The following is a 20,521-nucleotide window of genomic DNA, read 5'->3' on the forward strand; positions in this document are numbered from 1 at the left end:
GTACGAGAACATGAAGTACCTTTCCTGGTAAGTCATCGAGTGACTAAGAAACATTAACCTCACTGGTGTTATGTACTGCCAGCATATCTTTCACGACGTCACAGTGTGTTGGGTATGTGATACCAGTGTACCCTTGAAGTTCATCGGAAATACTCGAGTCTGGTCACCCGTCTCGACTGAGATGGTTTTGACCCAAGGCGCTCTATTCAAAGTCAACACTGTCAAGGTAAGTCCTATTTTGACGTCCATCCATCGCCCTATGCTACAGTCAGCCATCATTTCCTCTCATTGTCAAAGGCAAAGACAACTTACCAAGCCAAGAACCTTTTGTCCTCGGTTGAACTCGGCCGTTAGCTCCTCACCCATCCATTGCGCCTGTGTCCTGTCATAGCCCTCTTCGGTATCATATCCCTTCCCTCCCGCTACAAACACAGATTTGCCATTGAGTGTCTCGTCCGCGGCGCATTGTAGTATCATCTCGGCCACATTCTCGGGTTGGTTGAGCGGCAGCTTCTCCTGAATCCAACGGTCCTTGACTCCGGCAAGGAGCTGCGTATCCGTTGCCCAGGGGCAGATTGCATTTACCCTCACTCCATAACGCGACGGCGTGTATGGCCTCAGAGCGCGCATCAAACCAATGACGCCGTGCTTGGCTGTGGAGTAAGCGAACAAGCCGGGTGCCTCAGTTATACCGGCGATGGAGGAGACGAGGACCATCGAGCGAGAGAAGTCTTCGGCAGGCGGGCTGGCCTTCATGTAGGCCAGAGCCATGCGGCTGAACATCAAGACACTGGTTAGGTTGATGTCCAGACGTGATCGAAGGTCTTGCGGCTCCTATTCCAGTCTGATCAGTGTTTGTTCAGTTGAACTAGGTCGAACAGGATTCAAGCACACCTCCCGGACAGCCTCGAGGTCCAGATTTTCGGGCTCGAAAAATCCCGGCGCTTCAGTCACTGCAGCGCACGAGACTGCCACATCCACCCTCCCGTGCGCTTTGTACGCCGTGTCAAAGAGGGCGAGCTGCGAGGCATATTGCCTGACGTCGACCTTCTGGAAGTGTACGGATCCTGAGCTGCCGCTGTGCTCTGCTCTGACGCTCGCCTCGACCTGCTTGCCCTTGTCGTCCGCCCAGTCGCCAAAGAAGACGTGCGCGCCAGCACGGTGTGCCATGCCTACGGTAGCGGCGCCGACACCTTGGGCGCCGCCTGGACAGGGGTCTCTGTCAGCTCTGGCAACCAGGGGGATGCAACCAAGCGAGACTCGTTCATACCTGTCAGCACCACCACCTTGCCCTTCAACTTGCCCAGTACTTGCTGTGAGAAGGGAACCGCCGCCATCTTGCAATCTTGGGTATTCCTGAACTTGAGCTGGTGTGGTCTCAAATCTAATTGGGTATCGTATTCCGCAAACTCTCAAGAGAAGAGGCACGGGCTTCCAGACATCGAAGCGCAATGTAGTAGCGAGGCGCAATCATGAACACCGCCGGTCCTCCATCCGGATGGATCCAGACTCATCATAACATAAGGAATTACAAATGTCCTAAACTAGTGCCGTGTCTAAGAGGCGCCACACCCCGCGCCGAGACTCGCGGGGATTTCCCACAATCCGCAGCGTAGATTTTCCACAGTTCGTAGCGTGCGGGGCAAGGCGTAGAAGTTGGGGTTGGGGTTTCAGCTCTCGGCGGCATATATCCGGACTTTGGGGTATCTGCATATCAAACGCGTCTTTCTCACAGAATGCAATTGCAAGTATTGCCATAGCCTTCCTGTTTGCGATCGTTACTATTGAACTTTCTTTAGACACATAATCCGTCCACTAAGTAGCCATGGCATCCTCACAAGCCGGTGGCGGCGCCGGAGGTGGACGCAAAGTCGCGATCGTGACGGGTGGAGCAAGCGGCATCGGCCTGTCCATGACCAAATACTTTGCATCGGAAGGGTACGCGGTCGTGATTTTCGACGTGAACAGCGCATCCGGCGCATCCGTAGCAGAGAGCGTGGCCGCCGAGTCACCCAAGGCTACCGTCTCGTTCAAGCAGACCGACGTCTCATCATGGGAGACACTATCAGCCACCTTTGAGGAAGTGTACAAGGAGCAAGGACGGATCGATGTGGTGATGGCAAATGCGGGCATCTCAGAGCAAGGCTCGAGCAGCCTGGTCACGTTGGGGGAAGAAAAGCCTTCGAAACCGAACCTCAAAGTGTTGGATGTCAACCTGTTCGGAGCAATCTACTGTGCGCAATCTTCCTCCCACTGCCCCCAGACGAATGGTTGCTAACACACGATGCAGCCGTAAAACTGGCGGTACACTATATTCAGAAGAATGAGGTCGACTCGGCTACCAACTCGAGAGGCTTGATCGTTGTCACTTCTTCCAATGCTGGGCTCTATCCTCTACCAGTAGCCCCGATGTACTCAGCTTCCAAGTTCGGCGTGATCGGCCTAGTCCGATCCCTGGCGCTGCCCCTTGAGAGGGTCAAGATCCGAGTGAATGCTCTCGCGCCTGCTGTCCTAGGTATTTCATTCCCTCCAGGTCATACCATGTCAACAGTGGCTGACGAATTCATTACAGAGACGAATATCGCGCCATCCAAGTCGTTGTTCGCCGACATGATCTTGACGCCCATGTCAACCCTCGTGAACGGTGTGCGAAAGTTTGTCGAGAACCCGTCATTATCCGGAGAGGTGGCTGAGATTCACGGCGACAACGTCACGCTGAGACCACCGCACGAAGTCGTGGACGAGGACAGCCAGAAGAACTTGGACAATTTCTGGGCACTGGGGTTTGCGTAAACGAAAGCAGACGTGCGCAATTCGCTGGGATCTGCCGCCATGCGAGTCTTGGCCTTTGGTATGTGTCGCGGAAAGAAACTTTCGCCACCTTTGGGGGCCGGCTGCTTATTGCATGGCCAGACGGGGATTCTTACAGGTCTGATTCAACGGTTTATTGTATCACGAAATGCCATCTCGGACGGGATCTACCGACGGCTAGTCGCAGCCTGATTCTACTCGATGCACCTTGCATATGAGGGATATTGTCATCATTCGCGCCATCTGCGCGAGCAAGCGGGCTGAGGTCACACAATACCTCCTTGTAATCAACCTAGAATAGCTTAATCTCCCACATTCAAGCATTTTATTGGCCACGGATGTTCCCGTGAAATGTGCTGTCTCGTTGATCATCTTCAGCTGAAACTGAACAATGCTCCTGGCCCCTCAAAGTGAATCTCTAAGCCAGGTATATGAAAGCCACCCAGGTGCATTCTTTGCAACGGAGGATTGACGGAACTTTGAACCATTTCATTCTGTGCTACTCCAGAGTTTTCCCCGTGAATATCTACAGTGCTCACCGAGGTGTCCGCACAATTTCCTGTACGCTTCGACACCCTCGCGATTTTTAAGGCCCATTGTGGACTCTTCGGCCATGAAAGTTCTCGTGGCAGACACCTGGAACCAGGTTGGAGGTCCAATAGTCGAAGATTTTCCTTTCGACAGCCACGACACCAACGCATATGCCATCCTCTCCCACCGGTGGGGACCGCCAGATGAGGAGGTTTCCTACCGCGACTTACGGAACGGTACAGCCCGGGAAAAGGCCTCCTTCAAGAAAGTCCAGTACACCTGCCGACAGGCCGTCACGCACAATCTGAGATATGTATGGATCGACACATGCTGCATCGATAAAGAAAGCAGTGCAGAGCTCCAAGAAGCCATTAATTCCATGTTTGAGTGGTACCGAAAAGCACGAGTCTGCTACGCCTATCTTGAGGATGTGTCAAATGACGGCAGGGGCTTGGAAAACTCCACCTGGTTTACCAGAGGCTGGACTTTGCAAGAACTCCTGGCACCGGGACAGCTACGATTCTACTCTAGAGACTGGTCCTTTGTTGGGGACAAGCGACATCTCCAGGGACAGCTGGCCGAGATTACAAACATCGACAGCGACATCCTGACTGGTGACCGTGACTTGCGCCAGGAGAGCATCGCTAAGCGTATGTCGTGGGCGGCAAAACGAAAGACATCCAGGCCAGAGGACATGGCGTATTCCTTGATGGGGATCTTCAACGTGTACATGCCAATGATCTATGGCGAAGGGGGTGCCAGGGCATTCGTACGCCTTCAAGAGGAGATCATCAAGAATTCCAACGATGAATCCATCTTTGCGTGGATTGACAATTCCGCGTCGGCTACGGATGAACAGTGGCGTGGCCTTCTTGCCGAGTCGCCTCTCAATTTTGCACAGTGCAGCGAGGTAGTCCCCCGCAATAACAGTGCCACGAGCCGCAAGCCTTACAGCTTAGGTAACGGTGGCATACGGATTCACCTACCAGTCGGCCAGAACCGGATGGGCGAAAGGATTGCCTTGCTCAACTGCTCAGCGTCCACAAACCCAAGCGACAGGAAGTTTGTATCCATTCTTCTTCGAAAAGTGACGGTTCAGGGACTGGAAGACGAGTTTGCTCGAATCGGGGTCCGGACGTTCCGAGAAGCGACATGCGACTTCAACTCGTTGCCGCCCAAAGCGATCTATATCAATCAGGACCAAGGGGCACGCCGAGACCAAGGTTTCCCAAAACTTACATTGCAACTAGCTACAGGGCCTTCCAACGGGTCGTATTTCGCCACCAAAGTTCTCCGTCCTCCGGGAAAGGGGCCGAGGTTGCACCCGAAGAGTCGAAGGGTCGCTAAAGTGTGGCTGCCAAAGCGCACCCACTCATCGTTCGCACTCGGCAAGGCTGGCAGGCAGCTCTCGGGCGTTTTGGTGATAGAGCGCGAGGGCGAGGCCATGGCCATCCTGTTAGGTTCTCTGGACAATGGGGAAGTCGGGTTCCATGTCGTTGAGTGGGCCAACGACCATCCCGCGACGCTTGAAAGTTTGCGCCACGGCTTTCGTCCTTCGCCCGCCACAAGGCTTCACGCCGTGGGTCGTCACCTTGTGCGCTTCACCGTGACTACTTCGCAGTGGGACAACCGCAAGTGGTTCATGGTTGGCCTGGAGATAACACCGTACGGCAGCCACCAGGAGGCACTCACTTGCACGGATAGCATTGCGCAGCGGCCAGGAGGCGAGATCGGCGCTGGAGAGCAAGCTGGTCCTGATGAATTCTTGCAGCCCAAGCCCCTCCTTTTTTGGTACCATTGCGTACGTGGTATAGAGGCTGCTTGGGAACAGACCCAAAAAGGCTGGCACGACATCTGGAATAGGTAGAGACAATCCGCCAATGATGTGACACCAGATACCGACGGGATGTTAGATTCTGTCTGCCTTGGAGTATGTTTTATATTATCATTCTCTTGTGATTTTCAATGGCACTCTTGACAGTAGATCACAGGGAAAACCGTGACCAGACTTAGCTACTGGCATGTCCTTTTGATGAAGAACCCTCGGGAAGCAGTTCTATGGCCCGAGCCCGGCAACCCGGTAGTGATGATCGTTGCCACCCAATCCGGCGTAGACTCTCCAAGCATCTGCCGAGCCAAGAATACGACGCGAGGCGCGACCAGCGCCACGAGTCTGCGGAGACTGGGCGTTTTCCCCGCACGCTCTTCTCCACGCTTCCCCCACAACAGAGACGATGTGTAAGAGTTGAGTAATTGCAACTAGTTTGGAGACTAGAGCTCTGTCCAATGCGGAGGCGCTCTTTTTTGGACATGACCCGCCAAGCCTAGGGCTGTTTTCGCTTCGATGAATGCGACACCCTCGGTAGTAAGTAAATAGTCTTGACTAGCATGAGTAGGATGCGTGGGAGGAGGTTGGAGGTCTGGCATGCCACGCATCCCCAAAGACAAGGGCCTAGGCCTCCCCTTGTTCATGCAACATGATGGCATAGGGATCTACAAATAGTTTTGGGGTCTGCCGTAAAAAAAAGCGTACCTTTTTCTTCATCGAAACTTTCCCCAATTCCTCTGTCCAAGTTTTGTGACGCACACCACCTGCCAAGCCAATATGCCGCTGGGTATCTTAGAGTATCGCAAGCTCGAGCATGTGCCGGGCACGTCGCCCCTGAGCGAGGTCGGCCGGGCAGACGCTGAAGTCTCTGGTGTCGACTCCAACCTGCTCAAGCACGACCCTACCGGCACGACTGTCCTCGTACCACAGCCATCCGACTCGCCCAACGACCCGTACAACTGGCCGCGATGGAAGAAGGAGATGTTTACCGTCGCCATTGCGTACGGCTGCGGCTGTGTCGGCGGTGAGTCTTGGGGCGGATGACTTGAGACCTTGTTGAGAAGACAACATAACTGACTCGTGTAACTCCCAAACAGCCGTCGGGCCCCTCCTAACATCCGCTTTCGTCCCGCTTGCTGAGCAGTTCAACGTGCCTCTGTCACGCTTCACTCTCGGCGTCAACGGCTCCCTTATCGCGGCCATTGCCGTCGGCAGTATCATCTTCAACACACTGGCGGTGAAGATTGGCAAGCGCCCGGTCTATCTCGTCACGTCCGTCGGTCTGTTCGTGACATGCTTCTGGGCTGCCGAGGCCAAGAGCTTTGGCTCTCTGGCTGCTGCCCGTGCAATCCAGGGGTTGTGCATGGCGCCAATGGAGGCACTGGTACCGGCTTCCATTGCCGATATCTGGTTCGTCCATGAGAGAGGATACAGGAATGCTATCTTCAACTTGGGTGTCCTGGGTGGCATCAACCTTGCCTCACCCATCGGTATGTGCATCTTGTTATCTCTTTGTTGCAATATGACGGTTGCTAATCACCAACATCAGCCGGCGCCATCATCCAGTACAGCTCCCAGCGCATCTGCCTCCACGCCATGGGCGGTGCCTTCGTCCTGCAGACGATTCTCACCTGGCTGTTTATGCCCGAGTCTGCCTACCACCGCGTCGGCACTCTCAACATTGACAGCGGAAGCCACAACGTCGAGGTCGAGGGCGCCGCCGAGAAGGGCGGCTTCGAGCACAACGACCAGGCGGCCGCTGCAGCCACTGGCAACCAGGCCGCAGGTGACAACGGTGCCAACGAGGAGCCGATCACCTGGGCCAAGGAGATGCTCCCCTACAGCGGGTACTGGGACAAGGTGTCCTTCTGGCGCACGCTGCTCCAACCGTTCTGCATGATCGCCTCGCCCATCGTCCTCTGGGCGACCCTGCTCTTCACGACCTGCATCTCCTGGCTCGTGCTCATCAGCATCTCCCTGTCGCAGATCTTCTCGGCCCCGCCATACAACTTCTCCGTCAGCGCCGTCGGCGCTACCAATGTCTCGTCCTTTGTGGCGACGCTACTGGCTACCGCGATCGCCGGACCGGCCATTGATGGCCTTGTCAAGGTCATGTCACGCAAGAATGGCGGTACATTCGGTAAGCTTTTTTTTTACTTCCTACTTGACAAAACAGGCGCAACGCTAGCCATGTCGTTCCAAATATACTAACGGGACACCCCCTCCCTTTCACAGAGCCCGAGTTCCGCCTTCCGATCATGGTCACCTACCTGCTCTTCACGGCGACCGGCTTCTTCGCCTGGGGCGAGGCGCTCTACAAGCAGGACGCGTGGGCCATCCCCGTCATCGTCTGCATGGGCCTCATCAACTTTGGCGTGCAGCTCGGCACCACGGGCGTCGTGGCCTACGTGGCCGACTGCCACCGGCCCCAGGCGGCCGAGGCCTTTGCGCTCATGAACTTTGTCAAGAACTTGTTCGCATTCGGCATGACCTTCTACGCCAACGACTGGATCGCCGTGCAGGGCGTGCGCAACTGCTTCTTTGTCATTGGCGGCATCACGGTCGCCGTCGTGCTGACGACCATCCCCATGTACATCTACGGCAAGAGGGCGCGTGGCTTCACGGCGAAGCACCGCCTGGTCAAGTGGATTATCGAGTAGGCTAGTTGCGGGGGAAAGAGAAGGAATGCGGCGGGTAGCCATGGTGTGTCTCGTCGTGGTTGAGATAGAATTTCGAAGCAACCAGACTTTGTATCTTGAGGTTCGCGATAGCCTGTTGGGAGAGGGAGTTAGTTGTAGAGGGGCGAGAAGCAACTAGACTTTGTTATAATAATGCCCAACTTCGACTTCCACCTTCATTTTCATTCCTGCCTCCCTTCCTCCTCATTCTTCTTTTTGTTTGAGCTCTCTCAGCCTTGAGCAGCGGTCGTTACCCCAGTCGTTCAACCCTGAGTAACATCTATTCCCTCAAACCACGGAGGTCCCCAACTATGTCCCGAGAGAGCGACGAGAAAGCCCTAATGAGGGATATCGAGGAAGCACACAAGACGCGAATCACGGCGCACCAGGGGCTAAGGGAGCAAGTAATAAAGGCGATGCGCAGAAAGCAACCCAAGCGGGACGAGAAAAGCCTCCAGGCTCCTTGCCACTGCCCCGTGTACAACAATGATCCGTGCCTCTGCCACAAGCGCGTCGCCCCGACGTACTTCATGAAGCGCTCCGACTTTGACATCCGCGCAGAGGACCTGCCCGCCGTGATCAAGCCAAAGCACCGCCGGCCCCTGCTGCGCCGTGCCACCGCCTGCCTCACCCGGCCCTGGCGCGACTACCGCCGCGGCCAGGCCATGCGGCGCAGCATGCGGCCCAACCCCCGCCGCCCATACGACGGCTACATCGCCGACGGCGAGAGCGACGCCGACGAGGGGGTGGAGTTCGCGTGGCGGCTGGAGACGGCGTTCGTGCAGCCGCAGCGGGAATGGGGCCCCGAGCAGCGACCCAACTGGCGGGCCAAGCACGTCCTCGAGATCGACGACCTGTGGGCCATGGACTGGTCGCAGCACCTGACCGACGGTGACAAGGTGTGGAAGTGGCAGAGCGGCAATGTGCCGTCTGAGAAGAAGGGGTTCCACCTGCTCAAATACGCCCGGAACAATGACCTCTTTGTGAAGCGGCCGCGGTGGTGATGGAGAGCCGAGGGATGGACCGAGAGGGAGGGCCAAGGTTGTTTCTTTTCGGGTTGTCTGCTGTTTTGTCTTTGTAATTTTGATGTTTGCAAGGTGATCAGGGGTGTGGAAGATGGCTTGAGTTTGGTCTTCAGACACCTCAGATAGCATCACATCCCCTCAAGCCTTAAAGGTCCGGCGTCAGAAAACATTCATGAGCTGAGCTGGTTCATGCTCGTTCAAATTCAAACAAGTCTTTTCCAAAACTGCTCCAGTGATGGTATATGAGGACTTCTTGTTTGATAAGGCTAAACCCACGATGTCGGTAGACCGGAAAGCATGAATCAAAGAAGGTGAGATTGAGTTCATCACACACAGGGGCTGGCCAATGATGGATGGGTGTTTCAGCGGGGATCGTTTCACCATCAACCGCTGGAGCAGTGGCCTCAGTTCTGCAGCAGTCCGCTAAATTCATTGATCCATGTCCCTGTCGCTGATAACGATAACGATAACAGCTCGCCCAAGCTCCAATCTGCACGCCCGAGCCAACCAGGAACTCCAGATGCGGCTAAACAGATTTCGCGACATCCCCGGCCTAACATCTGCGACAAGCACATTTCATGCAAACCGACCAGGCACTCTCGGCTCGCTCTCTCCTCGTCATGACGCACGGCGGACTCTGTCAATAAACCTCTCGAGTGCACCGGAACCACCGACATGCCTTGGACGACGACGCCATGGACTTTGTGAGCAGCAGCAGCCCTCCTAACACGAACACTACCGAAGCAGATCATGGAAGCTAATGCATGCAACCCCAGTGGTCGAGACTGTTAACCCGCAACCCCCTGTCCTCGGGCAGCTCCCGCAAGGACGCCGCCAAGGATCCCGTCAGGCGGCTTCATCGATTCGAGAAAGAGTACAGCCAGTTGTTGGTACGCTTGCATCGCGACATCAAGCTGTTGGGAAGGACGGACGCGCTGATACTTCTGTAGCAAATATGGCGAAACTCCTCCAACCTGAGCCGCGACGAAGACGCTGCCGAAGCCATCGAGGACCGGATCAAGGAGCTCACCAATATCCTCAGTGACGAGTCGCGACGCCCTCTCCCCCATCCGTGTATATCCTTCGCGTCTCTCAAACAAATCTACATCCCGATCGCGAAAGTGGCAACCACATCCTACAATGAGTGGATCATCAAAGAGTCAGTATGGTTCTTTGGAACCCTGATCGAGAGCGAGGAGGAAGCCTTCGTCGAGCAGCAGGCCTTCGCCTCCAGCTTGACGAATCTGCTGGTCCGCATAACCGGGGCCAACAGCATACGGCTGGCGTCCGATACCGAAGCGCGCGTCGTGGAGCTCGCCTTCAACATCACGACCAAGATCAGGTTGGATCCGACCATACTGCCGGCCTGGTTCAAGTCTCCCCAAGGCACCGCTCATGTCGACAGGCCACAGGATAGTCACGAGAAGTTTGCAGGCAGGACACAGAAGCAGGATTTCCCCCTCTTCTACCTGCTGGTCGACTACATCCACCACGAGGGCAAAGTGGGCGACTTTGCTCGCACGGGCTTGTTATACGTGATCGAGGCCGCGTCCAGCTCGGTTGCTTTGGAACAATGGATCGTCGAGAGTGACCTGAGCACCCTCATGGCTACCGGTCTCGGCGCGCTCTACAGTCAGCTGAGCCGGAAGTTGGTCATCGACCACCCGCCAAGCGACCTCCCGCCCGCCCTTGCTTTCTCCGATTACGAACATCCCAAATCTACATACGAAATCGTCAGCTCATGCACACCCGAATACCAAGTCCAACTGGACACTTTTCTTTCCCATCTACTCTTCTGGCAGGACGTCTTGAATCACTGCAGGTCGGTCGAGGTCAAGCAAACACTTCTTGAGCATTTCCAGGTCATTTTCCTCCAGCAACTCTTGTAAGTCAGCAAGCACACCATACCATACGTCTTCTCTCAGACCCTAATAGTGATCTACCAGATACCCCTCACTGCTCGAGTCATCCGATATCGACGGTGGCTCCTCAGTGGCTGTTCTTACTTATCTGCGCCGCATCTTAGAGTCCCTCGACCACCCCGATATGATTAATCTCATCCTGCACTACCTACTTGCACTGCCGGACATGGTGCCCTCGGTCGAGCCGGGGACCCGGGACACAGTCAGCCTGGCAAGGAAGAGGAAGTCGATGGACCTTGCCACCATGATGGCAGCGAAGAATGACACGACTGCCACGCCCCTCCTCTTCAACCTTATCGACCTGATCTTGGCTTGCCTCCGATCCCACTCGGAGCAGACCATCCACGTCACGCTTCAACTCGTGTCGACGATTCTTAAAAGGCATCACCGATACGCAGTTATCACCTTGCTCCACACAGAGAGCACCCATGGCGATGGTATACATCGAACAGTCGGCGCTCACCAACAAGAAGTCGAGTTCTTCATGTCTCTGGCTGGAGTCATCGGGGGCCAGGATAACTTTGATGAGATCTATGACGACATCCTCAAGGACACTGCCATACGGCTGGAGAGCCATCCGTGCTCGCTCAAGCTGGTCGCACCGAAAGTATCGACCAACAATCACAAATTGCCAGCCATTCCGGATACCTTGCCTGGCGCTCCGCGGGACGTGAGATCTCACACACTCCGTCCCGAAGACCCGCTTCTCAACATTGTTCTTGATCGCCTCGAGACGTTCTTCATCAACCCAGTGGAGACCAACCTGTGTGTAACGGATACCTTATTCGATCTGGGGGTTTGCGGCTTCATGAACGTCGAGGGCTGGCTTCTTCGCCACCCCGACAAGTATTTGTACGATGATGAGGACGACGAAGAGGATATTAAGGCACCAGCGGAGCCCTTGGACCCAGACTCGCCGACCTATGCCGAGTTCAAGGCTGGAGAGGCGATGAAGAAGTGCAAACGACGTCCTAGGTGGAATACATCGAGTCTCCCCAGGCTGCTCCAAGTCCTGCAAGGCCTGTCCGACCAGATCGAAGCCTACCGAAAGACCATACCCCGCTTTGACGATCTTCTCCAACAGCGCCGCGAAGCCTTCCAGACCGCCGATGCTGCAGTAGCGCTTCAAGCGACAATGCGTACCAGGAACCCGACCGCCACTCAGCCCAGCACTCCTGGTAGGGAGAGGACCAGCCTAGAGGAGTCCCGGAATGCGTCACCAGCCCGCCCGTCTGCACTCGAGGGCTTTGCCCAGCGCATCTTCTCCGAGCTGGGCACGCCTAGCCGCTCTTCGAGCCCCCGAGGCCGCAAGGAGCCATCTCGCAGCTCCGGCACTCCCGGTGGAGGTGGCTCGACATTGTCGGGCGGGTACGGGCTCGCGACCCCGACCGCCGCCAAGCCCACGGTCATCCCGCCGAGGGAGTTCCCCATCAACTACGAGACGCCCTCGAGGTCCGGCGCGGGCGCCGCGATGGCGAGGAGCTACTCGCCGAGCAGCCACGCGGGGTCTGTCGAGGGCAGGGACCCGGCCGTCGCGAGCCAGGCGGCTGCGTTCCACGCGGTCGACCAGAAGATCCTGGCGAGGCGGGTCGGGCTGCCGCCGAAGAAACCGGCGCCGATTCCGTTGGACTTTGGGAAGAAGTTGCCGGTTGTGCCGGGGGATGGAGAACACGGGGATGGTGAGGGGGAGCAGGATGGCCATGATCCTTCACAGGCTGATGAGGACACGACCATCGAGACGCAGAGCGAGGTGCCGACCTCTGAGATCGGCGATGCAGTTGCGGCGGGCACGCCGCCCGAGGAGAAGCAGGTCACTGTCTCGCACATCCTGACGAACGCCATCATATTGCAATCGTTCCTGCTCGAGTTGGCTAGCCTCGTGCAGAGCCGCGGGGCGCTCTTTGACGAAGTACGATTCGTGTAGATTGGTGGGAGGGAACGAAGGAAGAAGGATATTCTAGATCTGGGCTATACCTTTTGTTTAATGCCTTGAGAACCCATGGCATTTTGTTGATGTAGTCGGATGTCTTTTTAATATGAAAGTCTTGATGGTTTCTTTCGCTTTGGAATCTCTTTGCCTACGAGAGTAACCGTCGGCATGTTTGACTGGTTTCTTTCTAAGCTTTGTAAGAGGGCCAAGATGTAGGCGAAGGTGCGGTGCTGGAGATTGTGTTTTAGAACACTGCCTCTCTTATCAATAGCAGAGTTGTCGATGTCCAGAGAGGAACCAACCTCCTTGGTCTTTTTAAATTCGCCGACTTCCTGACAATTTCTGCCTTCAGCCCTTTTCGCACTCACTCGCAGCGTGAGTGGCATGTGGTGCTATTTAACTACTAATTATTGAAGCACACAGTTTCCACACAGATGGTTGGAGTTGTGCTGTTAAGATAGGGCTCTTCTCCCTGGCTTTGCAGGTCAGAGATGTCAGCCCCCTTGTTGACAGGAGACGTGTCAGCAAACAACCTCAAGTCTCGGTGACTCAAGTTTGACGGTCAACAAAATGTCGTTTCCAGACCTCCCCATCAAGGTGCTGGCCGCCATATGCAGTCACCTCTGCCCGGAGATGCAGCACAAAATCACCGTTGCCCATCGAAGGGACATATATAGTCTCTCCCTAACATCGAAGCGTCTACACCGCATTGCCAACCCTTTCCTTTATCGCAACATCACAATTGGCCCCAGCACCCACTCGTTGGTCTCTCTTCTACGCACAGTCTACCAGCAACCCGACCTCGGACAACTCGTTCGTGGAGCAGAAGTCGCAAGATTTACGGTCGACCAGGCGGTCATATCCATCTACGACCCCGAGCTGGTCAATAACGTGCTGAAAGACTGCGGTATGTGTATAAGCAAGTAGGGGTAATACCTAGCAGAGGGATAAAAACTTTTACCTACAACCTCCATAAAGACCATCCATATTATACCCCTACTCACACTAATCCAGGCTTCAGACTAATATTTAAACCTAAATCCCTTCCTTCACATTCATTCTATCTTCAGGTCTAGTATTTATACCTATATTTTCTAATAGATGGTTAATCCTCTCCTACATTTATCTTTTTTCTGCGGTATTAACATCCTGATTTTTTATCAAAGGCTAGAATCTATTACAAGTTCTAAATACTTCTCCCTTCTACTTCCTAAGCAACATTGCTTGAATAGGGAGGGCTAAGAGTACAGCAGACACACTCCGCCTAGGCGACCAGAGAATCATTAGAAGAGGAAACAATATTATAAACAGCAAGCCTATCTTTAAAGAACTTCAGCCTGCAGTGAGGCGAAACTATGAAAAAATGATGCAAATCTAGGACGAGTATGTTAATATTCTTTCCTGTCTTATAATGCAAGGTCATTGCACATCGCTCTCTGCCACCAACGGCAGGAGATGATACTGATGCTTCTCTGACGAGATGTAGCACAGACCTTTGACGCAAAGACCTGGAAATCACACACAATCCATACAGCAGCTACCTATAGCTGTCTCGATGTCATTAAGTTCCTAGTTAAAGAAGACAATACCTAGAACGATACTATCAACCTCTAGGACTTAATAGGCCTGACACCGCTCTATTACGCCTACTCAACCCATCAATAAGAGACCTTCCTCTGGTTGCTAGAGCATAGACAACTCCATATAGACGCCCGGCTGGGCGCTGGTCTCACGCTCTTGCACCTCGCTTGCATCGACGGAGCCTTTGCCATTGCCTGCCGTCTCGTCGATGCTGGCGCGGACGTGAACCGCGCCTGGTCTCGAAAGATCATCCCCTACTTGGGAAAGCTACGTCCCCTGGAGACCGCCAAGCAGCTCGATTCTCGGCATGTTCTTGGCATGCCATTGCTTCTCCGTATCTGGCCGGACATAGCCAATGCTGTGATCTTGTACACAGCTTTATGTCTATGGTCAGTGTGGGCATATCCTGACATGTTATTTAAGTCCACAAGTGTGCTTAGTATTGACTGCTCATGCTTATCTAATGTACAGCCCACAAGACCTTTAAGTACAGGGTTCGTTGGGGTATTTCTCTCTCAGCGCCTTTTGCACTGCTGGGATGCACTCGTCTTTATTGTAGCGGTTTAGGTCAGGCCAGCCATGCTGACGGTAGATATCTTGCACCATGGGTATCAAGCCGGCTTTATCGTCAGGCCAGGTGGTAAAGACGTCTACAACCGTTCGCCGGCCGAGGGGCACGAAGTTGAGCTGCCTAAACTGGTCCTTGAGGAGCTCGAAGAAGGCTGGAATGGTCCAGGCTGGAGCATCAGCGCACCACTCGGCCTCCCGCCAGGCAGGCTCGTCCTCTTCGTCGGCATAGTCATAGAAATCATCCGAGATAGGCTCCTGTGATGGGCTGTGGCGGATTTTACCAGGGCATGCGCCATAGTGAATAATACCCAATTGTGTATCGAGAATAAGGGTGGTATAGATATCGTCCACAAACGAGAGGCCCACAGCATGTGAGACCTTGAAGTCGTGAAAATCACCCTCGGTTGCACTCTTAAGTCCTTCAATATCAACTAAGCCATTTTCAACCCAGGCAAAGAGAGTATTCCAGTCGGTAAATTTCCCGTTAGGAAGCGACTGAGCTTCTGTCCCATCTGCAGGAATCTGCACATAGGGCAGGTGTGATAGGAGCCTGAGTACTTCAGCATTCTTGCCAAACTCCTCTAGGATCTTGGGTCTAGCGTTGACAATGCTCGGCCAACCTTGCTCGGGCGGCTCGAGGACCTCCGATTCATCCATGTACATCTTGGTGAGGAAGGTATAATAATCGCGAATCGCGGTAACGCACTCGTCGAACGAGTATGAGACGTCGTCGAGCTCAGGCATTTCGACTTGTTGAGAGGTGCGGACAAGGAAAGGCTCGCAAGCGCTGCGAAACAAGTGATAGTGATGGGGGTCTGAGTGTTTTACACCGCAAGAGGAACAAAATAAATGGGGGGGGCGGGGGGGGATTGCATTTATGGGTCATCCGTGTACGTACTTGTACTCCGTAAAGTAATAATAATAATAATGATGATGATTTTTGATGTGGAAAGTCTAGCCGAGGCCCAATACAAGGCCATTGGCCAAGAGTTGGGACCTGGCAAGGCGTGCATGCCCAGAGAAGGACCCATTCATGCACAGGGGCCCATTTTCAGGCGCATGCTCACCCTGGCTCACCCTGGCTCACCCTGTCTCAGTCTCGGCTCCGTGTTGCTCACTGTTGCTCAGGATCAGCTCAGCTCAGGGCGGCACGAGCTCACTCCGAAAGACGAAAATGGATTTTCGTGTGCTTGAGTTTCGTCGCTGAGTATTGCGGTATAACATGGCCAGTGTGGATGCATCTTGTGGCGGGACGGGCGGACTGTGTCTATCTCATCCTAGCCTTGCTCCCAAAGTTCGAAAATCTGCATTGTCCCTAGAAGTAGTACTCTGCTCTCTTCAGCTTCGCCACAACGCTACGACGCGCAGCCATCTGCAAGAGAAAGCTGACTTCCGTCCGGATAAGCGCGATTGGTCTCGCGGAGGCTAGTTTCGTCGAAGTGGTCCCAAACCTGGAGCACCTCTCGGTGTTTGATTATGGCGGCCTCCCCAACCTATCCCTTTAAACGCCGTAGGAACACTCCAGTGTTTTTCATCCACTGATCTTCCAGATACAAGGATCTTTCGCAGGGATTTCTTACTGAAGAGGGCAACAGTTGCACGTGATGTGTTCCTACGGCGTCTAAAGGGATACTTCCTCAGATTCCCTGTTCGGCCTAATGTCGCTGGAGCTCACGGACCTCCACGTTTGTTGGGCGTACTTTGAAATATTCGCGGAAGCTTTCCCAGCTTTGACGAGGGTGGCCTGTCGGGTGTGTTCAGCCCAGCGGTATCCTAGCTTCTTCTTGTCATGGGCAACCCCTCTGTGTGACCGCCTGGTACACCTCGACCTCACTGTGAACGATGAGAAAATGCATGAGATATATCTCAGTCCTATTATCACTGCACCGATGCGAGCAGCTGTTACCTCGGGGTTCCCTGCCTTTACTGCTCTCGAGGGCCTTGCGATGGACGACGCTAATTACCTTCCAGCAAATGCACCTGGAGGATGCAGATAAGTTCTTGGACGAATCCTGGACCTCCCTCCCTCCCAGAATCCCTTCTGGTCGAGCGCCTACCCCGGCACCTCAAGTCGCTAGACTTGCATCGAGGACAGCTCGACCCACCGGACAGCCAAGAGATGGCAGCTCTGCGACAGGCTACTCTGGGACGCCTGCTTGAGCACCTCCTGGAACTTCGCGACCTCTTCCCAAACCTTGAGCTTGTGAGGCTGGATGGGGAGGTAATCTATGCTGCACACGCCTCGGAAGCAGGAAAATGGCCTCTTCCGCTTGATATCCAGAGGCATCGTGGCGATGTGCGTTAGAGGTCCGAAAAGGGGCAGGGAGGTGAAGAAAAATGGTGCCAGCTTTGATCGGAGACATAAATGCATTTGTTTTCGTACCCTTAAGTATATTGGTCTGGTGCTGAAGAACCAGCACAAATAATGGCAAAGACATGGTGGGAATTTCAGACCACATGCAGACATTGTGTACATCACTCGATCATTCATGACTTCTATGCATTACATCTGAGAAGAAAGCATTGGCCCCTTGAACCCATCCTAGTCATCACAGCCGATGAGGGGCCAAGAGCAGTCGCAATACAGATATTAAGTAGTCTCAGACTCTTCGGCTCCGAGACGAAACAAAGGCGCAAACTCCACTCGCCAAACCGGATACATGCCAAGTGCACAGTCCCCAGACATTTCCTACACTGATCCAGATACAAGTCCTTCCATTCCATCCAGTCTCCATCGCCAGCCATGGTGCTGGGGCATCTATTCCCCATCCCTATTCCTATTCAGACGATTTTGTTCCATGCCGGCTAGGACAAGAAGGCATCGTACTGGTCGAAATCGAGCGGGAGAGGCCGGTGCGCGGTGGCTCCCTCGCGGCAATACATCTCCTTTCCGTTGAGCCGCACCAGCTCCAGATCCGGGAACTGCTCCGGGAAATGCTCCCTCTCCTGCAGCAGGTGCCTGATCAGGCTCCTCGAGATGGGCGACCGGCCGCTCCGGGTCGGCCGCCGCCCGTTCTTCTCGCTCGGCTCCCACCCGTGGATGTCGAGCGACTTGATCTGCTGGGGCAACATGTCGATCAGGAAGGGGCTGGGCTTGGTCGCGCAGAGCCCGCGGGCCTTCTTGCCTGTCAGGGCCTCGTAGTCGAGCGCCAGCTCCTCGAGTGCCGTGAAACCCCGGAAGTCGTAGTCATTGCCCAAGCGCTGCCGCCCGGTCTCGCCGTCGCTAAAGTCGAGGTCCAGGCGCTTCAGCCGGTCCATGCAGGTCAGCATCAGGACGCCCATGACCTCGTGGGGGCGCGTGGTGTTCTTGTCGCGCCTCCTGACCGAGCGGAAGGCGAAACGCTCTAGCCGGGGTAGCTCCTGTAGCAGCTCAAGCAGGACCTCGGGCTTGATCGAGGAGTTTGTGAGGCTGAGCGTGTTGAGATGCGTGTAGCATTCGTCCGGTATGCCCACGATGCTGGCAATGCACTGCATCTGGAACCTCTCCAGAAGCAGAGCTTGGCGAAAGAGCTGCGAGTCGTAGCTAGCCTGCCGCGCTTCAAAGTCGACGTGCTTGACGTTTTCCAGCAACGGGATGATTCCGGTCGTGGCCTGCATGGTGTTGCTCATCTCGAGCTTATCGCGATGGTCAACACCAGGGTCCTGTGGATGAAGGCGGTAGTGGACCCGCTCTGCCTCTGGCGTGAGCATCAGAAGTATGTGGGCGTGGAACTCCTCTGACTTGAGGTCTGCGATGTTCAGGGAGGGGGGCAGGTCCACAGACAGCTTGGTGAGTATCCGGGCCATCAGCTCGAAGTCGAACTGTGGTGGCGGGAACCTCCTATCACGGCCGTAGATCTCGACGACCCGAACACACTGGGCGAGGTCAGGTCGCTCGAGAAGCGTCCGGGCGCAGGTGATGGTGTTGCCGGTTCTACCAACTCGGATCCGGCGATAGAGGATGGGGACGCTAATGTCGTTCATCACCTTGCAGGTGTGGGCCAGGCTAGCCAGGGCTTGGACGGGGAGGTGGTCGTTGCTGGGATAGTCCGGGAAGAGATAATGACAGATGGCCGTGAGGAGTTCTTTTGGGAGCTTGGTGAGCGACATGTTGTCTACCTGGGTAGCAGTTGAGAGGTTAATCGAGAAGGCAGGAGGGATAGTGGCAGGCTTTGTTGGTTGAGAGATGGGCAAGTTCTGAAGGGGAAGAAAAAGAGTCATTGAGAAGAGAAGGTATTTGTTTTATAGATAGGCGCGTGGGCAACGACGCGCCTGGTTGGGCTGTGACAAAAGTCTGTTTCGCGTTTTCAAGTGACAGTTGCCTCAACTCATATTCACTGTCGCGTGATTTATCCTGTCGTTGCTTGCCACACACCATGGGGACAAAATCAAGCTTTTATACTGAATATCGAGGCAATCTGAATGACTAATGCTAGTAGTTGCCCCAACTTGATTGTTCAGAAGTCAGTGAAGATTTGAAAAGACCCTGAAGTTTACATGTATGACTTCTCAGGCAGTCATTGAATTGAAGACTGTGCAGAACCCAAATAGCCTACTTAACAGTGGTTGCTGATTACTCCTAAGGCCCTATACGCACTAGCTAGTCACAGAGGAGGCACCCGCCTTGTCTGTCATTTCATGACTTGATTGCAAGTGAATCAGAATGAGTTGACTCAGCAACAGACTGAGTTTTATTCATTCACCTGTGTTCCTGAGCTGCCCAACTGTATGAAATAGAATCAAAGCAAAAGACTAAAGAGTTAATAGTTTGGCGTATTCATTTAAATCGGACAACATGCGTTTCCCGAGTTGAACAGGGTTTGGCCTTAATGTTTCGCCATCCTAGGCTGTGTCTCCCAGACAGTATCCGCAACACAGTTACAAGTCGACCATCAGTGTATGGAGATAGCTCTTGGTATCACAAAGCAATGCCGAATAGTATACAAGCAGCTTTGGATATTGCACCATATTTATTCGGTCCTGTCTTGGTGCGAAGTCGTTGGGACAATGCTGGAACCAATCAATCGAAATATTGGCTCGAGGTCGACAGACTGACCAACTGTACACAATCCCATCCTCAACCACATATGTGGTGACGTGCTGTGACAGGAGTGTTTCAGATACTATCAACTCCATCCATTTCATGTTATGGGCTAAACCTACAGATACAGGCTGAACCAAGCCAAGTGATGTCTGTAACCCTCCATGAAAGCTCGTTTAGAGATGATTACACACTTTTGCTGTGATACCCATGAATATTCAGGTTGCCCTTGAGAGGAACGAATGAGAGAATGCCATTCGGGTGAAATATTGCGGTCTATGCTGCTGAGTCTCTCATTGTCTGCTTCGTGGAACTCCAAGGTCTGTTTAGTCTATCACAGATCATCAACTATACTGTATTTTCTCCAGTGTAGATTGGACAAATTCTTGAGCAACATGGCTTCGGTTCAAAGCTCAGCATAGGTGGAAATGTCATCTGTCAAGCTACCATCGCTCCTCTAGTTTTGAAGTAAAAGCCGAAGCCTTGTCTTCAAATGCCCCCCCTTCGATCAGAACAGCTTCAACAATCAAATCAAGGCGAATTTCCGATGGTTAAATAGATGGCACCCTGGAGCTGTGGACACTTCTTAAAACTCGGCTGTGCGAGATGGGGAAATTGGTAAGAG

At 54.1% G+C, this 20,521-nt stretch overlaps 7 protein-coding genes across 7 annotated transcripts; 4 read left to right on the forward strand and 3 right to left on the reverse strand.

The window, feature by feature from the left end:
* Positions 1 to 233: 233 nt before the first annotated feature.
* E0L32_009445 (uncharacterized protein) lies at positions 234 to 1,337 on the reverse strand (the record flags this gene model as incomplete). The annotated part of the gene is made up of 4 exons (XM_031144411.1): positions 234 to 257; positions 313 to 834; positions 895 to 1,205; positions 1,271 to 1,337. 4 exons carry the CDS (start codon positions 1,335 to 1,337, stop codon positions 234 to 236), a joined length of 924 nt encoding a protein of 307 aa, XP_030991112.1.
* A 488-nt stretch (positions 1,338 to 1,825) lies between these two features.
* E0L32_009446 (uncharacterized protein) lies at positions 1,826 to 2,793 on the forward strand (the record flags this gene model as incomplete). Its single annotated transcript, XM_031144412.1, has 3 exons — positions 1,826 to 2,234; positions 2,291 to 2,515; positions 2,573 to 2,793. The coding sequence occupies 3 exons, from the start codon at positions 1,826 to 1,828 to the stop codon at positions 2,791 to 2,793; spliced, it is 855 nt and encodes a 284-aa protein (XP_030991113.1).
* Positions 2,794 to 3,424: 631 nt separating this feature from the next.
* Positions 3,425 to 5,209, forward strand: E0L32_009447 (uncharacterized protein; the record flags this gene model as incomplete). The annotated part of the gene is made up of 1 exon (XM_031144413.1): positions 3,425 to 5,209. The coding sequence occupies one exon, from the start codon at positions 3,425 to 3,427 to the stop codon at positions 5,207 to 5,209; it is 1,785 nt and encodes a 594-aa protein (XP_030991114.1).
* A 738-nt stretch (positions 5,210 to 5,947) lies between these two features.
* Positions 5,948 to 7,830, forward strand: E0L32_009448 (uncharacterized protein; the record flags this gene model as incomplete). The annotated part of the gene is made up of 4 exons (XM_031144414.1): positions 5,948 to 6,194; positions 6,268 to 6,660; positions 6,720 to 7,310; positions 7,406 to 7,830. 4 exons carry the CDS (start codon positions 5,948 to 5,950, stop codon positions 7,828 to 7,830), a joined length of 1,656 nt encoding a protein of 551 aa, XP_030991115.1.
* Positions 7,831 to 8,159: 329 nt separating this feature from the next.
* Positions 8,160 to 12,719, forward strand: E0L32_009449 (uncharacterized protein; the record flags this gene model as incomplete). Its single annotated transcript, XM_031144415.1, has 4 exons — positions 8,160 to 8,831; positions 9,650 to 9,763; positions 9,824 to 10,758; positions 10,820 to 12,719. 4 exons carry the CDS (start codon positions 8,160 to 8,162, stop codon positions 12,717 to 12,719), a joined length of 3,621 nt encoding a protein of 1,206 aa, XP_030991116.1.
* A 2,070-nt stretch (positions 12,720 to 14,789) lies between these two features.
* On the reverse strand, positions 14,790 to 15,620 carry E0L32_009450 (uncharacterized protein; the record flags this gene model as incomplete). The annotated part of the gene is made up of 1 exon (XM_031144416.1): positions 14,790 to 15,620. The coding sequence occupies one exon, from the start codon at positions 15,618 to 15,620 to the stop codon at positions 14,790 to 14,792; it is 831 nt and encodes a 276-aa protein (XP_030991117.1).
* A 2,061-nt stretch (positions 15,621 to 17,681) lies between these two features.
* On the reverse strand, positions 17,682 to 18,965 carry E0L32_009451 (uncharacterized protein; the record flags this gene model as incomplete). The annotated part of the gene is made up of 1 exon (XM_031144417.1): positions 17,682 to 18,965. One exon carries the CDS (start codon positions 18,963 to 18,965, stop codon positions 17,682 to 17,684), a length of 1,284 nt encoding a protein of 427 aa, XP_030991118.1.
* Between the last annotated feature and the right edge of the window lie 1,556 nt (positions 18,966 to 20,521).

This window comes from Thyridium curvatum (assembly GCF_004353045.1).
Source record: "Thyridium curvatum strain D216 chromosome Unknown NODE_68_length_238363_cov_78.500886, whole genome shotgun sequence".
Lineage (NCBI taxonomy): Eukaryota > Fungi > Ascomycota > Sordariomycetes > Thyridiales > Thyridiaceae > Thyridium > Thyridium curvatum.